This window comes from Phoxinus phoxinus (assembly GCF_949152265.1).
Source record: "Phoxinus phoxinus genome assembly, chromosome: 5".
NCBI lineage: Eukaryota > Metazoa > Chordata > Actinopteri > Cypriniformes > Leuciscidae > Phoxinus > Phoxinus phoxinus.
Window position 1 is genome coordinate 30,528,378 of NC_136880.1, and position 20,655 is coordinate 30,549,032.

At 36.9% G+C, this 20,655-nt stretch overlaps 1 protein-coding gene across 7 annotated transcripts in view; it reads left to right on the plus strand.

Moving 5' to 3' along the window:
* Nucleotides 1–20,655, plus strand: part of astn1 (astrotactin 1) — a 246,091-nt gene that overhangs the window by 95,044 nt on the left and 130,392 nt on the right. For 2 of the 7 annotated variants that reach the window (XM_079612596.1, XM_079612598.1), the window contains exons 5-8: nt 6,304–6,411; nt 8,653–8,799; nt 12,190–12,357; nt 19,442–19,526. In XM_079612596.1, the coding sequence (XP_079468722.1) occupies nt 6,304–6,411; nt 8,653–8,799; nt 12,190–12,357; nt 19,442–19,526 (508 nt within the window). Of the gene's footprint in view, nt 1–6,303; nt 6,454–8,652; nt 8,800–12,189; nt 12,358–19,441; nt 19,527–20,655 lie in introns of all 7 variants that reach the window. The other 5 variants (XM_079612597.1, XM_079612599.1, XM_079612595.1 and 2 more) reach the window with 4 other exon arrangements.

A 20,655-nucleotide genomic window follows, 5' to 3' on the forward strand; every position in this document is an offset into this window, starting at 1 on the left:
GCCCACCACACACCAGCTTACTGGTGGAGAGGAGACAGTGATGAAGCCGATCGGTATATGGGAATGATTAGGAGGCCATGATGGACAGAGGCCGGGGGGCAAATTTGGCCAGGATGCCGGGGTTACACCCCTACTCTTTTTCGAAGGACATCCTTGGATTTTTAATGACCACAGAGAGTCAGGACCTCGGTTTAACGGCTCATCCGAAGGACATCTCAAATTTTACAACGGGTGAATCTCCAGTTGTCTCTGGTGATTGTCGTTTGAACCTTTTTGGATCCGCCATCAAATTGATAAGTTTAATTATATCAAGTGCTTTGAGAAAAAGCTTCAAATCTCCACCTCCAACATCCTCAAACGCAATATAGCCTACTAGCCGAGACTCCTTCTTTATGTGTACAGATGTGATGTAATGACGCAAAGACATGCTCGAATTTCCCGCGGAAATCCACCAGTATAACTGGAATTAAAAACATTATTACAAGCTTACCGTTTTGAATCGAGCTAAGGCAAGTAGATCGTTTTGAACACTGGCTGGTTATGTACTTGCTCACAAATGTATTTTGGATCATTTTTAACCCAAAAAAGTTACGGAATGCAGCTTTAAGTGCAATTACAGTACGATTTAAAAGTATGGAGGACGTAAAACCTTTAAAATGTTTTTGAAAGTCTCTTATGCTATCCAAGGCTGTTTTTAATTCAATTTAATTTAATTAAAATCAAGAACAGTAATATTGTGAAATAGTATTACAATTGAATTACTGTTTTCTATTTTAATATATTTTAAAATATAATTTATTCCTGTGGTGGCAAAGCTGAATTTTCAGCAGCTTTTTCTCTGGTCTTCAGTATCACATGATCCTTCAGAATTGTTTCTTATTCTTAGCAATGTTGAAAACAGCTGTGCTGCTTACTTTTGTGCAAACCGTGATTATTATTTAATTTCAGGATTATTTAATGAACAGCAAGTTGTAAAGAACAGCATTTCTGTCAGGACCACTATCGTCAAACACGATTGACTATTAGCATATAGTTTGGATTGGCGGTATGGTTCTGTTCTGGGCGAAAACTTTTTTTATTTTTTCAATTAGGGTGTGTTTCTGCAAAAAAAAAAAGAAAGAAAAAAAAGATGTCATTTTATTAACATTAATCGAACAGTACAGAAACCGTGACCACAGCACCGTGATACAGAATGAACCCTTGAGAAATCTGAGCCTTTACACCCCCACTGAATATCCCCTTCCTTCCACACAGATCTCATTCCAACCACTGTCTATGTCTGTAATCATAACCACACACAAATATTTGTCTTCCACTCTCATGCTAATCCGTTCTGGGGTGGCTTGTGGGCTCGATACCTGCAGTGTTACGCAGCCACTCCTCATGTCACTCATTCAGCGCTTGTGTCTGGTTGAATATTATGATATAATATTACTCAACTTTAGCACATATATCAGCTAAACATTCATTCTGTGTTTTCCATTAATGACCCTGTGCTGCCAGCCTGCCACTGTTTCATAATGAACCGAAAATGTAAAACTTACAGCCTAACATAAAGGTCTCTAATGTTGTATTTTGCCAAGGAACTAAAACCGAAACTGTGATATGGCCTTTATAAAACAGCAAAAGACAGTGATTTAATTATATAGGCAGCATGTGCTGCGTTTTAAAGAGAAGTGCGCATCAGCTGGTGATCTGGTGTTCGTTTTCTCCAAAATAAAAGCTCAAGGTTTTATTTTATGAACTTTACTCCAGCATAGTACAACAAAGTTTATTTTAAGTTAGTAAAGCTGTTAGCGCCAAATTAAAATGTCCTTGGACAAACTATATTTGGGCTTAGCCCCGAATGTTTACAATGTCTGGCTTTGAACTTCTCTTCCTAAAGCTTTTTGCTTGGCTGATCAGACCACCAAAAACTTTTATGAGGTATTCATATGCTTTTGTGATTCTCTTGTGATATTGGTTGGCTGTGGAAGTGTATTGAAATCTCCACAGCCACATCTCCACAGTTTGTACTTCACGAAATCTGCATGTGTTTAAGCTACAGTACATATATTCTACGAGGGAAACATGCCTATATATATCTACTCTCTCAGATTTGCTTTGGGCACGAATATCTGATGTCCAGTGAAGTGTTTTCCTTGAGTAAGAATCTGATTTCCTTGCAGAACAAATATTTGACTCTCTGCTCATGCTTTAATGCTTCATTACCTCAGTCTAGCAGACGTACGGCCTCTCCCTGACCTTCAGACCAGCATTTTTTTTTATACCCAATGCACTTGGATTTTCCATTTACTACATATGAATGTAAAGGTGCACTCAGGAATTCTTGCCTCATTAACATTTTTTTACAGAATTGAATATAATTATTATTATTATTATTTTGCTCAGATGAAGACTTAAATCAAATTAGTAGCCTAAAAGTTTCTAGTATAAGAGTGGGTGGTCATGCTGAGATCACATGATAACTCGAATGCTACTCGCTTTATCTTTTACTCGCGTTATCTCAGAATTCCCCGCCTATTATAGGACACTTTCACCACCCACAGAATAAATTAATCATGGCTATTATATATATATATGCTCTAAGTGTCACATGAACCACTGTTTTCATGATTGAATGTTCAAAAAATATATAATTTTTTCACATATTTTTCATTGTTGCACCACCTCTCTTCCCAGTCTGTCTGTAACGCTCTGTTTAGTTCCTGTTTCTATGAAGCCCCTCCTTCTGAAAATAGCAATGTGCTCTGATTGGTCAACAGCTTTGAGTGGGTTTATGAAATGTCACACCCTGTCCCATCACCACAAGTGTCAACACACTTCTACCACAACTCAACTAGGTTTCGCCCCCCTCTCACTGCTCTTGACTGAATCACTGTTGTAACTTAAATAAGAATACATGTGTATTTAATTTAAACAGTGAAGACTATACAGTATTTTTTATACATTAATTTTGATTACTTTATACATTAATTTTGATTACTTTATACAATTAATGTAGTATTTCTTATTTATAGAGCTTGAAGTTTTTTCTGGTAGGTCTATTTAATTTGTGTCAATGTTCTATTGTAGTTTCTTTGTTCTTTCTTTGCATTGTTTACTTCTCTTCAGTAAGCATTCATTATCTTTTGTGATAGTGAAAATGGTGACGAGAATTATGAATTATCATAAAAACCGTATTTAAATAAATTTAAAATAACTATATTGGGATATTGTTATCGTGAAATAACTCGTATCGTGATATAAGATTTTGGTAATTTCGCCCACCCCATAATGAGGACTTTTATGACTGCCCAGAAGAAAACTCAAGACTACAATCGAGGGGTGTCAGAGAGTTCAGAAACAGTGCTTGCTGATACAGAGAAAAACTCACTTTGAGGACTTTGTGCTTTGTAACTGATTCATTTTTCTTGCTCAAACAGCAACAAAACACAATAAAGAAAGTTGAAGAAAAAAAACAAAAAAAAAAACACAATAGGTCCTCTTTATGCCAAGTTAAATAGTAGTGTCAACAAGTTAATAGTATATATGGAGGTGGATTGTGTATTTCCAATCCCCTAACTGCACCATGGGTGAGTTTGTCTCTGAGGGTTTGAACCTGTATTTGGGTTACTGGCCTCTTACAGCTCATTCTGAACTTTCTGAAGTTTTTTTTATTATTATTATTATTATTGCATGATTACAGACAAAGTTTCCTCTTCATTCTTCTGTATGACTGTTCAGAGCGAGCGAGTGAGCAATCCACGAACACGAAAGCTGCTAAAGGCTATGTTTAGACTCCGTTCACGTCGCCGGAGGAGAATGTGCGCGAGTGCACAGATCCTCTCAAGTTCTTCTCTCTTTTTTCTCATTCACACCTGCCTCTCTCACCTTTTCTATTTATACCCCTCATTTTTCATTACACAAATTGTAACTGTTGCTCTCGGCATTTGACGTTTTTCAGCTATCTCTAGGTCAACCGTATCGGCGTAGGTGTTTGTACTTCACCTTTCCTCATTGTGAGACCATTCTGTTGACACTGTGATTCCAAGACCTTGCAAACGATTGAGTTCTAGCTCCCTGAAATTGAATGGCGGTACAAAATAACTTTTTTGTTGTAGGAGGCGTGTGCACCTGCACTGCATGCCGAGAAGCTGTCGGCGCTCCGTGTTGAATATTTAAACAAGCTCATCTTTTATTCCCCTCCACGGAGCTTTGCACCTTTGGCCCCTGCCTAATTGTGGAGGCTAGCGCACAGTCCTCACCTGCTCTGTGAGGTTTACGGCTAATTCCTTTGAAGGTGCTTCTTTTGTTCTCATTTGTTACGAATACAAAAAGAGGCATTGGCGTGCCGGCATGTGTCATTTCAAAATGGTGTTACTGTTTGAAGTCTTAAATGCCAGGTGTTTCATCAGCTTTTTGTTAGATTGTCTTTATATAATCAAGCTGAGCCATTTTTACTGTTGTACTCGAATTCACTAACTGTTGCATGGTATTTAAGCACAAAGCCTGCCTGCAGTGTGTTAATATGGCATTCAGTTTAACCAGGCATTGAAATATAGTGCAAATGTGCCTTCTTTCTATGTAAATTAGGCTCATTATGGATTGTGCTTTATTCACAAGTCACTCCTATTTACCTGTAAGCGATTAGCAATAAGCATAATTTTATTTAAGATTAATGTTTTTATTGTGCTTTCTATTTTTATTGATTATGGCAGCTGTTATCCATCAACATTTGATTAAACGAGTGTTTACTAAATAGGGTGCTAAATCAGTGCAGACAGCGCATGCAAATAAACCGTAATTAGTGATTCTCAGTGAATTTTTTCTAAAATGTTTACTGTAAAATCGTTTTGACAGTGTGCATGCTTTTAGAAGACATATCGAGGACATCTGGTATTTTCACATTGTTTTTGTTCTTTTAAATCCTTCTTTACAGTGTGTATCATTTGCGGTGATGTGCTAAAATAAAATGCTTGCTTTTCAGAACTCTTTCTATACTTGTGATTTCACTGTAGGGCCAAAAAACTCCTGCTGTTCTTTTGACCTGCCTGAATGTTGTTTGCATCACAGCTTTAAAAATTTCATGTGTTGGTTTATGGCGGTATGAAAAGATATTGCAAAAATAAGCATGTTCAGTTCATTTCGTACAGATGGCTCATCTATAAATTATAATTATTTGATCCTCCTCTGCACCAGCAGAGATGTTTTTAACGGATAGCCACACGGTTGTGTGGATACAGAGTTACTCAAACATTATTTCTCATCATTGCGAGGCAGTCTAATCCACGGGTCAGTGCGCTCATGCATCTCTTCCTCATGCGCTGCATAATGAAAGCGTTTGTCTAGCTCTGACGGGTAAATTGTGCCTTTTGTGCACAGCAAAAAAAAAGAGCCCAAGGAGGCGTGCATCTCTTATCTCAGTCACACTCCTTACCTCCTGTTCATTACTTATATTTACTCAATACTCTTCTGAGAGAAGCGCATCCCACAGAATGATGACTTCTGTAGGGGGTTCCGGCTTATTCTCTGTATGTCACATTGGTGTGCGCTGTGTGTATGTGATGTATGTTTGCAATTATGCAGTTTCTAATGTGTTTTTCATTTATTTGAATGCTTTGCAGACCCTTATACAATGCAATTGCTTGATGTCAAAACATTATTATATGATCATATGATGTGAATATTTCACTTTTTTGTATATAGATTTGTGCTTATCATTGTCATTTATTGCATCATTTCATTCACACTTTGACATCTAACATGTGACTTAAATAGCTAACACGTTTGCACTGTTTTTTCTGCATTATCTGTATGATTTTTCCCTCATTTAAAAAAAATCAAATGTTTTCGAGTTTGATATTTCTAATGAATCTGTCGTTTGGTGGTTTGGCTTTGTATAATTACTTTCTGCATTAATCAATAATTCTAGAGAAGTAAACAAAAGGATTGTCAATTAGACAAAAAAATCATCCTATTGTCATGCTGTCACATTTGTTTAATATCAAACCCTCAGAATGATATTGTGTTTGGAAATGTTGTTGTATGTCTTAGGTGAAATCATTATTTTCTTTCTAAACTGACTTTGAAATAATCTGAATATTTAATTGGATTGTCAGTCAACAATTAATGTTGACGTTGTTTGTTTCTGGGACCAGCATAATTTTAGTCTAATTTGTTTATGGTCATTTTACGCACAAAAAAACTGGAAGGTTTGTCTACAGATGGTTTGTGGTTATGATTGACAGTGGGCCTACATACATACTTTTTTTTATGGTATGATGAACGAGTTGATGGATGGTTTTTGTGTGAATTCTACAGCGGGTTCAGTTTTCCTGAACCCGGACGGGGACTCTGGAACGGAGGCAGACAGTGAGCCGCAGTTGACCTTCTACACCGACCCAAACCGCAGCCGCCGTCGCAGTCGAGGTATGAGAAACGGTAACGTCAACACCGCGTGGGGCTCCGGGGGTAAGGAGGATTTCCACACCATCGCATGATTTAAACCTGCACCGCCTGACTGTGGCCATTTGGTGTTCGTGTCACACTTTGTTCGGAACCAGCAAATCATTAGTTGTGAAGCGGCTTGCCTTAAAACTACCTCATTGACCGTGGCATGTCGTTTCGTGTGAGATTTGCCATTGATTTGCCATTGCAATTGAATGCGGTGTTAAAACAATTTACAGGAAAGCATAAATGCTTCACTTTTTTGTATTTTTTTTTAACGGCCTTCCAAATTGGACTGAGAGTCCCTGAGCAATTTTGAAGTTTCTTCTGAGCCTCTTTGTGGACTCCATGGACCTCCTCTGAAAATGAATGATGACTAAATGCAAGCTTACAAGTATTTAAGCACCTTAAGCTTAGCAGCGCCATCTGTAGACCACCATTCAGCACTAAGCACGATAAATGCGTGTATGTTAAGTGCTCAGAGAGCGTGTGACAAAACAGTTGGACAGTACTGTCAGACGCTAATGGCTGGAGTCTGTCTGAAACTCATGTGTTGTCCCCCAAGGAGCGCTGCATTGTGTTCTGGAGAGACCTGAATGCAAAGCTCTCTAAACTCTTGAGGAACTGCCACTTGAGAGGCAACTAACAGACGATCACTTTGGCTTGAATACTTTCTCCCTCTAATTACCAAATGCTTAAACCCTGTACTTGTCAAAAACACTACTAGTCAGATGTGGCAGCAACAACACCTTTAATTGGACTTAAGTTAATAATAGACATGGCTTGTGTCGCATTTTTTTTACTCTCCTAGATCACTGCGTGAATTGTTGATAAATTAAGAGCAGCGTGTTGATTTTGATAGACATATTTGTGTATGTTAACATAAAAAAATGTTGGTGTTAATATAAGCTGTCAAATTTGAGTGAAGGTATATATACATATATATAATATATATAGATATGCTGCCATTTATCTGACTTCTTCACAGTTCAAATTTTAAAGCTTATAATACTTACAGAAAGGAGAGAAAAGCCAGGGGATAAAAAAAGCCAGATTATATTCTTATCTGAAAGGAATTATTTTAAAATAGTTTTGCCTGTAATTAGTGCGTGAAAGATGTGATTGGCTCAGCAACGGACCAAGCACAGTGTTTCATCTGCTGTATGTCAAACTGACAAAATGCGAAAGCACCAATTTCCATAGCGTAAATCAACTGATGAATACTGCAATAACATAAGGGAAACAAACCAGTTTTTAGATTTCATAATGTGCCCACATAATTCAGTGTTTTGAAACTATTTATACAAATTGCTGGCAGATGTATGCAAATGTTTGAATCAATGCTTTTTGCTTTCTTTTGCTCATGTGCTTTAGCTCAAAGTCAATCGTTTTTTGTAATGCGGGATCTCTGAAATAACATCCACGCTTAAGATGATGATATCTTAAGTATCTATGCCTTAAAATGGCAAAACAGGGATTCCTCCTTTTATATATGGTCTGCTGCATCAGTAATGCAATGCTAAGCAGTTACATTGATTCGTAACTGCTTTGTAACTCCTCTGTTTTTTACACACACTGCATATAATCATTGTAAATATGTCTGTCAGTTGTATTTTGATCTTTATCATCATCATCTAATTTCACATATGTATTTCATTGCTGTTTTCAACCTGCTGCATGCTATTGTTCATGTTTATCCTGAGAGTTTTAAACATTGTGTTAATGAGCAACATGAATGTCCTCAATATCTGATCATTAGTATTGTGTCCTCATACATTTGTGATTTGGTGTTTTATGTCATCTTGTGCGTTGTTATAATACCATCAGTGTCTTGTGCCTTGATTTTACATGTAGCAGATGTACAGGGCAGCACTACACCAAACCAGTTTGGCTGTATTACAAAAAGTGGTCAAAAACTTTTTTTCTTTTCTTTTTTTTTTTCCATATTTTGCCATTTGCAGTATTTAGCATAAAAGCAGCAGGCTTCAAAAGGAAAACTGTTATCTCTCCACTGCTTTATTCGTGCCAGATCTGCCGCCGCTTGCAGAGTTTGGCTGGCTGGTTTGATCCAGTGCTCCTTTCATGGACCACCAACCCTGATGTGGGCTGTTTTTTAACTGTCTCCCTTGTGCCTTCCCGAGGTGCACATAAAAATGTGAACTTTCCAGTCTTGTAGCATCGCTCTTTTATTGCATTCTCTCTCTCTCTCTTTCTTCTCATCAGGTTCCCCACGGAGCCCTATCAACAAGACCACCCTGACTTTGATCAGCGTGGTGAGCTGTGTGATCGGCCTGGTCTGTGCGTCTCACCTCTCCTGTAGCCTCAACGTCAGAGTCATACTCCACGTACCAGAGCACCTCATTGCAGACGGTAATCTCATCACCCGCTCCGCTTCCCCCCCGGCCCCTGAGCAGCAGGGATCCTCAGCCCCCCCGCCTACCCCCCACGACTTCTACTGTTTTAAAGCAAATGTCATACCGACTTCCACCTGTCTCTTGTGAAAAGCCTAACAGATGTGTGCTGAAAGCATCAAAGCACAATCATACACGAATGCATGGTCTCTAGTTGTGTTTAAAATGATGTACACCGTGTACTTGTACTTACACTATGTACTCTGGTATCTAGTGAATGAATTGTTAAAGAGTAGTATGGTCTCAAATGAAACACTAACGTTTATTTTTAATTGTAACACAGAAGGTTTTCAGACACATTCTCTCATTTGGTGTTTTCATTAGCTTCAGGATGTTAGCTAACCTGAGTCTGGCAGGTAACCTGTAAGTTATAATGAAAGCCCCACACTCATATTGGTAAATGTACAAATATTGAAAAATGAATGAGACATATGGATTGATGGTAAAGCATTTAAAGTGGCCATATTATGCTTCGCTATTTACATGACGGAATTTGCAAGCGGAAAGACTGAAGGCTTCCCCAGAGCGCAAACTGATCTGCTCATGTGCGAGGTTAAACAACATGGCGCAGGACATGAAAATGATAACTGCGTCGGGCTGAAACTAGCAAAACACACTTGCGTCGCGCTTGGCGCTGCATTGCCACCTGTCGCATGATATGATAGGGGCCTTAGTTTCTGGAAGCTGTCCTCCGTAGAATTTGCAGCGGACAGACAAATGTTGGGGTTATAATGTTCGGGATCAGTGTTTAAAATAAATTTTAACCACTCTAAGTTCATCAGCCTTAGAAAGGTCGAACAAATCAGTTTTGGAAACGGGGTGGAAAAAAAACAGTGTCTCTTTGACATTGCGACAACACTGTATTCTCTAATGCAGCTCAACCAGGCCCCGTCCCCTTTTTTTGTATTCCGTGGGCGGAGATTATTTAAATGAGTAACATTTGACTTCATAAGATCTGGAAACACATTGTAATCCAAACGAGTCATTCGTTGCATTGGAAAGGGGAACACAATATCTCCCTTTGGATTGGACTTGGAGCTTTGTAACCTTGCAGATCTTGTTCAAACAGCAACATTGCACACTAACTAAAGATGGAAGAGTGAAAAAGCATAATAGGACCCCTTTAACTTACATTTGTAAGGTTCTGTCTAGTCGATAGATGCTTTCCATTAATTAACATCCAAATGAATGACAATTAACCTCTAAGCTACGTCATTATTAAAAGTAGCTAACTTAAGAAAGGAGGTAGTACACTACAAGTTGCTGTAAAAAAACAGCTAACTACTCAACTACACTGAATCTATTTAAAGAGCTAGGTAAATGAAATGCATCAAATAAAACTAGAAACAACCTAATAAAACATGAAGACATGTTGACTAAAACTTGGACAGTTTGCTTAAAATGCAGACTGCACAGAAATCATCTGAACGAATCAGTACATGAATCACTGAATCCAAGCAAACTGATTGATATGAGAGTTTGTGTAAGAGGAAGGACTATTGATTGATTATTTCCTTAGCCAGCTTTGCTGTGTGTTATGTGTGTGAGAGAGACAGAAAACGGAGATGTAGCATTTTGTCACGCTGAATTGCTACTTGTTGGAAAAAAATAGCTTGTGACTGGAAAAAAAGCGTCAAAACAGCTGAGCTATTGTCACGTTATGAAAAATGTAGTTAAGTTATAGCGCTACTTGTAGTTAGTTACTCCCCAGAACTGCACTCCGAGACACACACACACAACTGTAAACAACAACTAGCCACTTTCCCCAAGGGTTTTCTGTTTGAGCTTGGACCTAAGTTACGTTTGTGTTGGATGAGCTTGTTATTGAATTTCAATGTTGCACCTGCAGTCCAAGACCACAGACCAGTCTCTCTCTCTCTCTCTCTCTCTCTCTCTCTCTCTCTCTCTCTCTCTCTCTCTCTCTCTCTCTCTCTCTCTCTCTCTCTCTCTCTCTCTCTCTCTCTCTCTCTCTCTCTCTCTCTCTCTCTCTCTCTCTCTCTCTCTCTCTCTCTCTCTCTCTCTCTCTCTCTCTCTCTCTCTCTCTCTCTCTCTCTCTCTCTCTCTCTCTCTCTCTCTTACTTTCTTTCCTCTCACTTTTTCAGCTCCTTGGCATTTCAGCCGTCATTTCTAGAGTTTGGGCGATATGATGGATTGTGACTGGCTTTGCTCATCTGTCATTTCATCTTTCATGCATAGCTCTTTTATATGGGATCTGGTGCTTTAGGGTAGATTAACATTCACATAGATGTCTAAGTGGAAGAAATCCGAAAAGAGGAGACTTGAAGGATTCACAGTTCGCCTTTTGAATTTGAAAAATCAGATTTAGGAAACGTCTATAACTGTCTAACAGTATTACAGGGTAAAACTTTATGTCAAAGCAGATCCGATAAAACTAGATTTTTCTGAATAAATTCGGTTCTATGTGGCAAATATTCAGAGGGATAATGCAGAATACATAATGCTTCCAGTTCAAATGTTTTATCTTTGCTGTTGTATCTTATCCACAGCTGTGCATGATCCATGAAACATAGCAATGCATATAATGCATCATTTCAGCTGTAAGGATGAAACAAAAAGTCTAAAACAGTTTATTGCCTAACAGTTTGTGGAGGGAAAATGTACATGCTGCTGTTCATACACTTTTTCTTGATTCTCGTAGTTCTGTTGATGTGACGCACAAATCTAATAGCGGATAATAGTTTTGCAGTTGTTTTGGCTGATGAGTCAGTTGAGTAAATGACTTAGTGACTCACAAAAAAAATATGAAAACCTGCAGAAAGAGTCACTGAGCGAATCAGTAAAGCAATCTGAATGAATCTTTGCGGTTAAATGAATAGTCCATTCAAAAATTAACATTTTGTTATCATTTATTCACATCCATGTTGTTCCAAACCTGTATGCATTTATTTCCTCTGCTGAATGCAAAATAAGATATTTTAAAGAATATTGATATTCAAACAGTTTTAGTTCCCGTTGTATATTTTGACCATGCAATTAGGGTGAGTGGGAACTATTCTTCAAAATATCTTCTTTTGTGTTCCAAGGAAGAAAGAAAGTCATTAAGGTTTGGAACGACATGAGGATAAAGTAAAGATGACAGAATTTGGTTAAACTTTATTTTGATGGTCCACTTTAGACATTCTACTAACTACAAGTAACTTTGCAACTACATGCCGACTAACTCTCATTAGATTATTAGGAGACTGTTAGGTTAGGGTTAAGTGACACATTCTAAACTCCAACAAAAATTGCCCATTTATCTTACTTTGGTGCATGATTTACTAATAGAGTTCACTAATTTAATCGATGTAACTCTTGACTGATGTCCTGTCTGATTGTGCTCTCCTAGGCTCCAGATTTGTTCTGCTTCAGGGCAGCCAGCTGGATGCTTCTGATTGGCTGAACCCAGCCCAGGTGCTGTTGTACTACCAGCAGAATGCAAGTGGCCCCTGGGTCAATGATCTGTGTGGCCGCCGTCTCTTGGATCCCTGTGAGCACCAATGTGACCCAGATTCAGGTACAACACCACCCTGACACGATTCCTTACTTCACACAGCTCATCTAGAAACTCTGACACTAATGGGAGACACATTCCAATGGGAATAGTAAAGGATAGTTCACCTTCATGTCATTTTAAACTTTTTTGTGGACCGCAAAAGAAGATTTTTTTCTATTTTGTTCATACAATGAAAGTCAATGAGTCCAGTGTTGTTTTAGATACTGGGGGTGGGACTCTTTTGGAATCCTACGATTCGATTCCAATCGATTCTTGGGGTCACGATTCTCGATTTTGAATCGAATTTCAATTCAATAAATGCATAGATTTGATTTTAAACTTTTAAACGTTTGGAGTTTTTAAAAAATATAATACACGCTGTTGCCTTCTCAATATTTAGGGATTTAGCCTCCGATAGAGGATATGTTGATTCGCTTTAACAAGCAGGTACTGTTGGCTACAACACGGTAAACGCGCTTCTCGTGTGTAAAAAGTACCTGTACACATAAGAGGCGGTACGATCACAAGAAAAACTTGACGTGTGCCAGTAACTGTACATTATTTAAGGCTATTTTCAATTCGTTAAGATTTATTTATTTATTTATTTATTTATTTATTTACTTACTTACTTACTTACTTACTTACTTACTTACTTACTTACTTACTTACTTACTTACTTACTTACTTACTTACTTATTTACTTATTTACTTACTTATTTACTTATTTATTTATTTATTTATTTATTTATATTGTGTTCCCTGTTGCAAGCCTATGCGTTTTGTAAACTGTCCGTGTGCTGCACTGCTCTCACAGTTAACTCCAACATTCTTTGTTCTGACAACATCACGTTAACAAAATGTGTTAAAATGTGTGAATGGATTCGAATTGTTAGAAGATAGTATAGTTCTCAGACATACAGTGACATTGTGCTTTGGGATGACCCAAGTTTGAATCCCGGCATGGGGTCCTTTCTCAATCCAGTTCCCCTTTTTCTTCCACTTCACTTACTGTCCTCTCCCCAACTGTGCTATCTGAATAAAGGGGAAAATGCCAAAAATAAATCTTAAATATATATTTATTTTTATATATGTATTTTTTTAAATATCACATAGTGTCTTTCACTGAAGAAAGAAAGTCATACCGTTTTTTTTTGCAGAACTATCCCTTCAAACTGCACTTTAGGAACTCTAAAAAAAAAAAAATTCTGAAAAAGTGAAAACATTTTTTTTTTTGCCTTGCCTTGATTAGTCTGCATTCAACTAATTAATCATAAAATAATGTCTCGCTCCACCACTCCGCCCTAGTGAACGAGTGCCCATCCCCTCCGCTGTGTAAAATCAATGTGCTCAATGAACTGCAGTTGTAACGCAGCTTCCTTTAAAGAGCAGCAGGGACAGGCGAGAGGCTTAGCTCTGATTCATCTGTCGTTTCATTTGCAGATTTCTCTGAAGGTGTCTCTCTTGAGTGAACAGTATTAAGTAATGAAAGCTTAATTGAGTGAGAGCTGTGAGGACAGTAATGCTTGACAATGAATCTTTGTAATGTAAGGCTTGGGCTTATACAGCTTCAGTGACCTGGATTTGAATTATTATTTCTTTTTCTTTTTTAAATTCATGGCTGGGCCGTAAATTAGGCAAAGCACAGATCAAATGGAATGCCTTTAGGATATTCTGAGCCAGAGAAGCATTACTATTCAAGACTATACTTGATTAGATTCAGGAAAATTGGGTTGTTGCATGTGAGCACTTTGACCATCTAAGATCTCAGCAGTTTACTCAAAATATGCTATATAAACAGAACACGTACCCGTTTTAATTTATTTTCATTTTCTCAATTTCAAGTGTATTTAAAACAGAGTTATTTAAAACAGATTTATTTACACTTTTAACACAACTTTAATAGATTGCATATTATACATTTTGATTGATTGGAATTATTTTACTCTATTGGCAGTCATAGTTTTAATGATAATGATATACTATATACTTTTGTAAGAACAAAAAGATCATCCATGAGTATTCTATATTTTTGGTGTATCCTTTTACATAGTTTTTCTTGGCACTTGTTGTCTTTGGGTTGTTCACTGGGGTTTTGTTAGGTATTATTTACTGTATAGAACAATATTTGTTGTAAACAGTTCTATACAAATTAATTTTAATACAAAAAATAGGTAGAAAACAAGATGCACTCAAGTTTGTGTAAATTAAAGTTAAAGTAAAATGTTCCTTTATTTCAATTGTTTGAAGGATAAAGAAAAAAAATCAGTACACACTATAACTATAAAACCTGACGGTCCAGTGTTGATGAATAATCTCAGGCAGTGGGCAGAAGTTTTTGTGTTTGCATCATACATTTTAATGCTCTTTATCTGCATTTTGCCACCAAAGATTTTGTAAGCAAGTTTGTAAGCCAAGATTGATTCATTCATTTTTATACGTTTTCCTGTCAGGCAAAACATAGTCAACAGGCACCCAGGTACATCCAAATGAATGGTAATACATTCACTTTACAGGCATTTTTCCGATCATCTGCAGCTGGAATCAATCCAACATTGTTATCATTTGTTGACAAGTTCCGCCCGTTTGCATCCATAATTCAAAAGAGGAGCTCCATTGGGCTTTGAAAAGAGAATCTTCCAAAGATAAATGAATCAAAGTTGGACCTTTGGGAACCTGCCTTGGTTTTCTCACAAATGAAATCTAAAGGATGAGGCCTTGGTACTGCCAAGGTTCAATAATTGCATTGTGCTTTTTTGTATGATGCATTCTTAATGAAAGGCTCAGCGTGTGTAAACCGTAAGACCGTCTCAATCAAACAGGAGAGGGAGATACTGATGAAAGTGGGGATGGAGAGCGACAATAACTGGGGATCTGTGCGCTTTAAAAAAGATTGTAAATCAGAGGCACAGAGGATGTGTAAAAGCTGAGATGAGAATCGGACTGATAACAGGCCTCTCAGAGCCCCTTGTTCACCTCCCTCATTCCCATCAGGCTTCAGGGGACATTTATTAAACAAGAACATGCGATGTTGTGTCTCAGGCTACCTGATCCTTGCACTTTCATTTCATTCATTTGACTGAATAATAGATCCCCTACAGACTCTCTCTGTGGTTGTGGAAATGAATTACTCTGGACTTAAAAACTTCATTAATAAGTCATTCTACACAGTCACTCTCTCTGTCTAAATCCAATAGTAGTGATTTTTTTTACACACATGCACAGACACAAATATAAATAAACTAAATAAATGGAGAAATCAGCAGTATTTTGTATAGAGCAATCATCACACCTTGTTTGCCTTTTCGCAAGTTGTTAGAATTGTTTTTTTTTAACATGCTAAAATGCAGAAGAGTTGTTGAACATGGACATTAATGGGTTTTTTATTTTTCATTTTAACAAGTGCTATAAAAGTAAATTTAAATTGAATTGAAATAGTTGCTCTTCAGAGTTATACATGCATTGTTCTAATAGTGAATAAAGACATAATATATGCTGTCAAGTTAATGCAAACTAAATATTTTCCGGAAACTTCAATAACATATTTTGCTTGTATTATAACGATAATATAAAAGCCCATTATTTCATTTTGAAAATATATCGTTATTTGATACATTCATTTTTGAAAATATTAGTTATTTTATATATACATTTTTGAAAATATATAGATGCTGTTATATATTATATGGCTAGTTTTAGGTAATTTTTTTTTTTTTTTTTTTTTTTTTTTTAAGTGAATGCAGTTTTAGAAGCTGGTGACAATTTATTTTAGGTTCACCATTTGTAGCTTTAACTTTTAATTTCACTAGTCTCTTAATTTATTTGAGGTTTTGAAAATGACATGCACAATAATTAATTATAATACAACTTGAAACCTTCAGAAAATGTTAAGCTGGAGTCCAGCATGTCACACTGCAGGACACTTTTGTTGCACTCTGCAGTAGATTTCCAAGGTATTAAGCAATTTTGACACATTGTTTCTAACAGTTAGATTCCCATATGCTGCATCAATACAAATAATTAAAACTCATTTTATGCTTCAAAGCTGAAGATTTTTTTTCTTTTATGTAGATATTTTACATGGCAGTACTAAATAAACAAACATGGAAGTACTTCCACGTACACATTACAAATTTAATTTGAACAGCTTAAAAGCTTGATAAATGTTTTGTTTACTTCCTACTGGGGTCCTGATTAGTTACATTTGCAATAATTCCCTACAGATTGTCACCCCAAATATCCACAAGTCTCAATAAATAGTATAGACTATAGCCTAGAGTATAGGTTTTATTCTATAGGCCTCTTATGACTTACTCAGAGTATAGAAAAAATCTGCTTCTGCATATATTCTGTGAAGAGACAAATTAAAAAGGTATGTATTTCTTATGCATACAGCACTGGCTGAGTGCCTGCTGGATATCAATAATGATCAGTCAATCACAGAGCCACTGGGTACATGTTTCCTGGCAATATTGTCATTTACCACCCAGAGTCATAAAGGCTCCCTGCATCTCATTTGCATTGATAAAAATGCTAGTATTACCTATGGTACACAGTTCATTTCAGTTTTACAAATGACTTTGGCAAAGCTAAAACAGTTAACTATGCTAATAGAATAGTGCAGTGCTTGACATTATTCTTGGCCCTGCCAAATTGTGCCTATGATCAGTAATATATCAAATTAAGCGTTTATGACCCATAACGGTAAATTACTTTTTTGCTGAGCTGTACTTTTTTTGGGTTGTTTCAAACGGACAAATAGACATTTAGTAGAGTAATTTAAAGTTTATTATATGCCATTGCTCCGTTCTTCAGTGGCACATGATACTTTAGATTAGAAACCATTCTAATTGGCTGAGTTGGTGCTCAAGAAACATTTCTTATCATTATCAATATTGTGCCTCTTAAAAATGTCTTAGGATTATTTGATGAATAGAAAGTTCAAAAGAACAGCATTTATTTGAAATCGCACTGACCCCAAACTTTTGAACAGTAGTTTATATTAATATATTTAGCAAAGGTTTAATAAGAGAGAAGCAAACTGATAGTACAGTAAACTCTATTGATCTATCACAATTAATGTATGATTTACGGTAGTTTTGAAAATTGCCTTGAAATGCTTTTAAATAGTTTAGCTTTCTTTCCAACTTGCATCTTCTACTACATATTTGCCCTTCAAAAAATAAAACATAAAAATCTCTATTTGGTCAGAGCATCAAGGTTGGAAATCCAATATTAGTCTGCATAATGCAGAATTTAAGGTCACTTATATTCCATTAGCAAATCTCTGGGCACATAATCACTGGCATTGTCACTGTCAGCATATTGATCACTACAGCTTTGCAAAAAATTTCAGAAGATATCAAATGTTTTCTTTAGCCTTTTCCACACATTGTCTTCCCACTCGTAACACATTTGTTTCCATGTTTGTAAATGCCATTCTTCCTCTGTGCCCCCTCTGTATTTGCATCAGTCTCCTCACACGCTTTTTCTGGACGGGGCACGCGTTCCTGCGCAGGGTGCAGCCTCGTCAGTCCCATGAACCCAAATCATGAGCGACATGCCTGCGGTTTGCCCTGACAAGACTGATCAGTTGAACTCAGAGTGATTAGACCTGTCTGAACCATGAGCTCTACTGAGGAGGGCTGACACATGGAATCTGCTGTGCATGCAGATGCTTCAACACACACAAAACTAAGAGCACCCATTTACAGCATTGCATTTCTGGAGGATCACCAATTGATGTAAACATGACAATGATGTCATTTTCTCTTGCCCCTGAAGGGGAGGAATTAATATCAGTCACACAGAGCGGCAATTAGACTACAGATCGGGCCGTGGTGCGAATGCGTGGGGGGTAATGCCAAAGTACAGGCAAAGTCATGTGACTCTTGTGGGAAAAAATCTGTTCATAGCTGCTTCACACATTAGCCTGAATGGGTTAACATGGTGGAAAGGAACTAAAACAAAGTAAATAACTTTCTACTACCATCAGTAAACACGACTTCCTGCATCTAAATGACCTTGAAATGGTTTGAAACACGAAATGATCTGTGAGTCAGCCATTTTTTAGCAACCACTCAGCTCAGTTAAACGAAAGGTGCACCACTGGGTCTGACTATCGTTATATTTGCAGTATTTACTAGGAATTTGTTGACTTATGATCTAAAGAGAAGATTATATACTTGTTATTGTTATTGTTGTAAATATTATATTTATGCATTGTAAAAATGCTCAAATGTGTGTAAACTTGATGTGACTTATTTATTTAGTTAGTGTACGGTAACTTATGTTCCATATGCCTTTAATGTCAAAAACAAACACAAGAAGGTCCTTTACTAATTTCAGTGGTTTATCACACACATACTGTACTGTACTGGACACTAGTATGATAAATGATTTATTATTTTCTGTTGTTTCTAGTAAATTTAAAGCCCTATATTTGGTTGAAAGACATGACACAAAATACAAAACAAGTTTTAAAAGTACTTGATTTGCCATGCTCTTTATGTGAAGATTTAGTTAACAGTAATGTCTCTATGGATGTGCTTCATTAAAACTCCCTCACAAAAACGTTCAATGGTAACCATTGTAACCCCCCCCCCCCACACACACACACACACACACACACAAAAAAAAATCTGCGGTTGCTACATTAATCGTTAATGTAATACAATACACCATTGTCATAAAAAATGAAATTGAGAAAGGTTACTAAATGTGTTATTGCATTTATAAAGCTAGATAGAGCTGAATAGAAAGCGTCTCCAGGAACCTTTTTTCAGAATTTAAATCTTTCTTCACTTGACACAGAAAAAGTGAGATGTCCATCTAGTGCATGTTTACATTTAAAAACAAATTAAAAACAGCTCAGATAAACACATCCAGTTATTTTACAGTGTTTTAAGGAAGTCCCATAGCATTTATGATGATTTGTTTTTAAAGTATTAACAATAGTATTTTGTCAGAAAGCTGGGAGCATTCCAACTGACATCCCTCAAGCACACATACTGTAACAATTAGGGCTCAGCATTATTTTATTATACTTTTATTTTATTTTTATGTTAATGATAATGAGGGTTTAAATATACTAATTGTCTGCTTTCAGGAGAATGTATCTGTTTCGATGGCTACATGAAGGACCCTGTTCACAAGCATCTATGTATTCGCAACGAATGGGGCCCAAATCAGGGGTGAGTTCCATAAGCATCTTGTGTCGACTCTGATATACAACAGTGCTACTACAATCAGATATCTGCCACTTCGAAGTTGGTTGTGCTTCTTATCTGTAGTAAAAATGTCTCCAGTGCTGATAGCCAGCCAGGTGTTATGCACTGTAGGGAAATTACATTGGCTTGTTTGAATTAATTAGCTTTTTTTGCATGATGTTCTTCCTCTGGAATTGGAAAAAGGATTAGTGCAGTAAAGCTCTGGGTCATTTTAGATTTGTGTGACAGTGATTTGCATTTCAGTATACCAATGAGATGTATGTATTGTGCATTTTTAAATTGCGTTACACGTGTAAGAAATGATGTAATTCGTCACTTGCGTGCCTCGTCCAAGAAATACTTTTAAAATGATCAAAGTGAATCTAATTATTTTAAAATTCTGCTGTACTTCCTTTTCATTTACAAACTTTTGTTGTTGCCCTCAGATATTTTAGAAGAGGACTGAATATAAGATAATCTAATCTGATGCTATCTTTGATCTGAGGTAACAATGTCAGCAAGCACAAGTCAACAGATAGATGAATGAGGCACAAATGCGAGAGAATGGCATAAAATACGAGAGTGTTTTGCTTCTTAACAGTCCAGAAATAATGAAAGCACTTTAATGTTAGGAGCACAAGTTTCTAATCCCGGAAAGACTTGTATTTAAGACGTTTAAAGTTAATTAGACCCTCCCTGAGGAGAGTTTCACATGCTCATCTGGGTTTGAGGCTGTCGCTCTGGAGCAGTTTGATTAAGACTTGGAGGTGAGGAAAGCCCTGGCATTTTAATTGGGAGGAAGATGGGAGTGATGACAGTTGGCGAGATGAATCCGATAATTAGAAATCAAATTGGAACAATCAGGAAGATTGCCTTAGGGGAGTGGAATAGCACTGGATGGGCTTGTTCCCTTTGTGCCATGCTGTGAAGGTGTGAACAGCTTTTAATTGACTCTAACACTTAGTGGAGGAAAAAGAAAGTCCAATGCCAAATGCTTTTCAAAAGTTTCAAAGTGCCAAGATATTTCTGAAACTGTTTCCTGCAAATCCATGTGATAACTTACTTTGTGGCACTGACAAAAAATGTACATGTTATAAAGAAACTCACTTTAGTA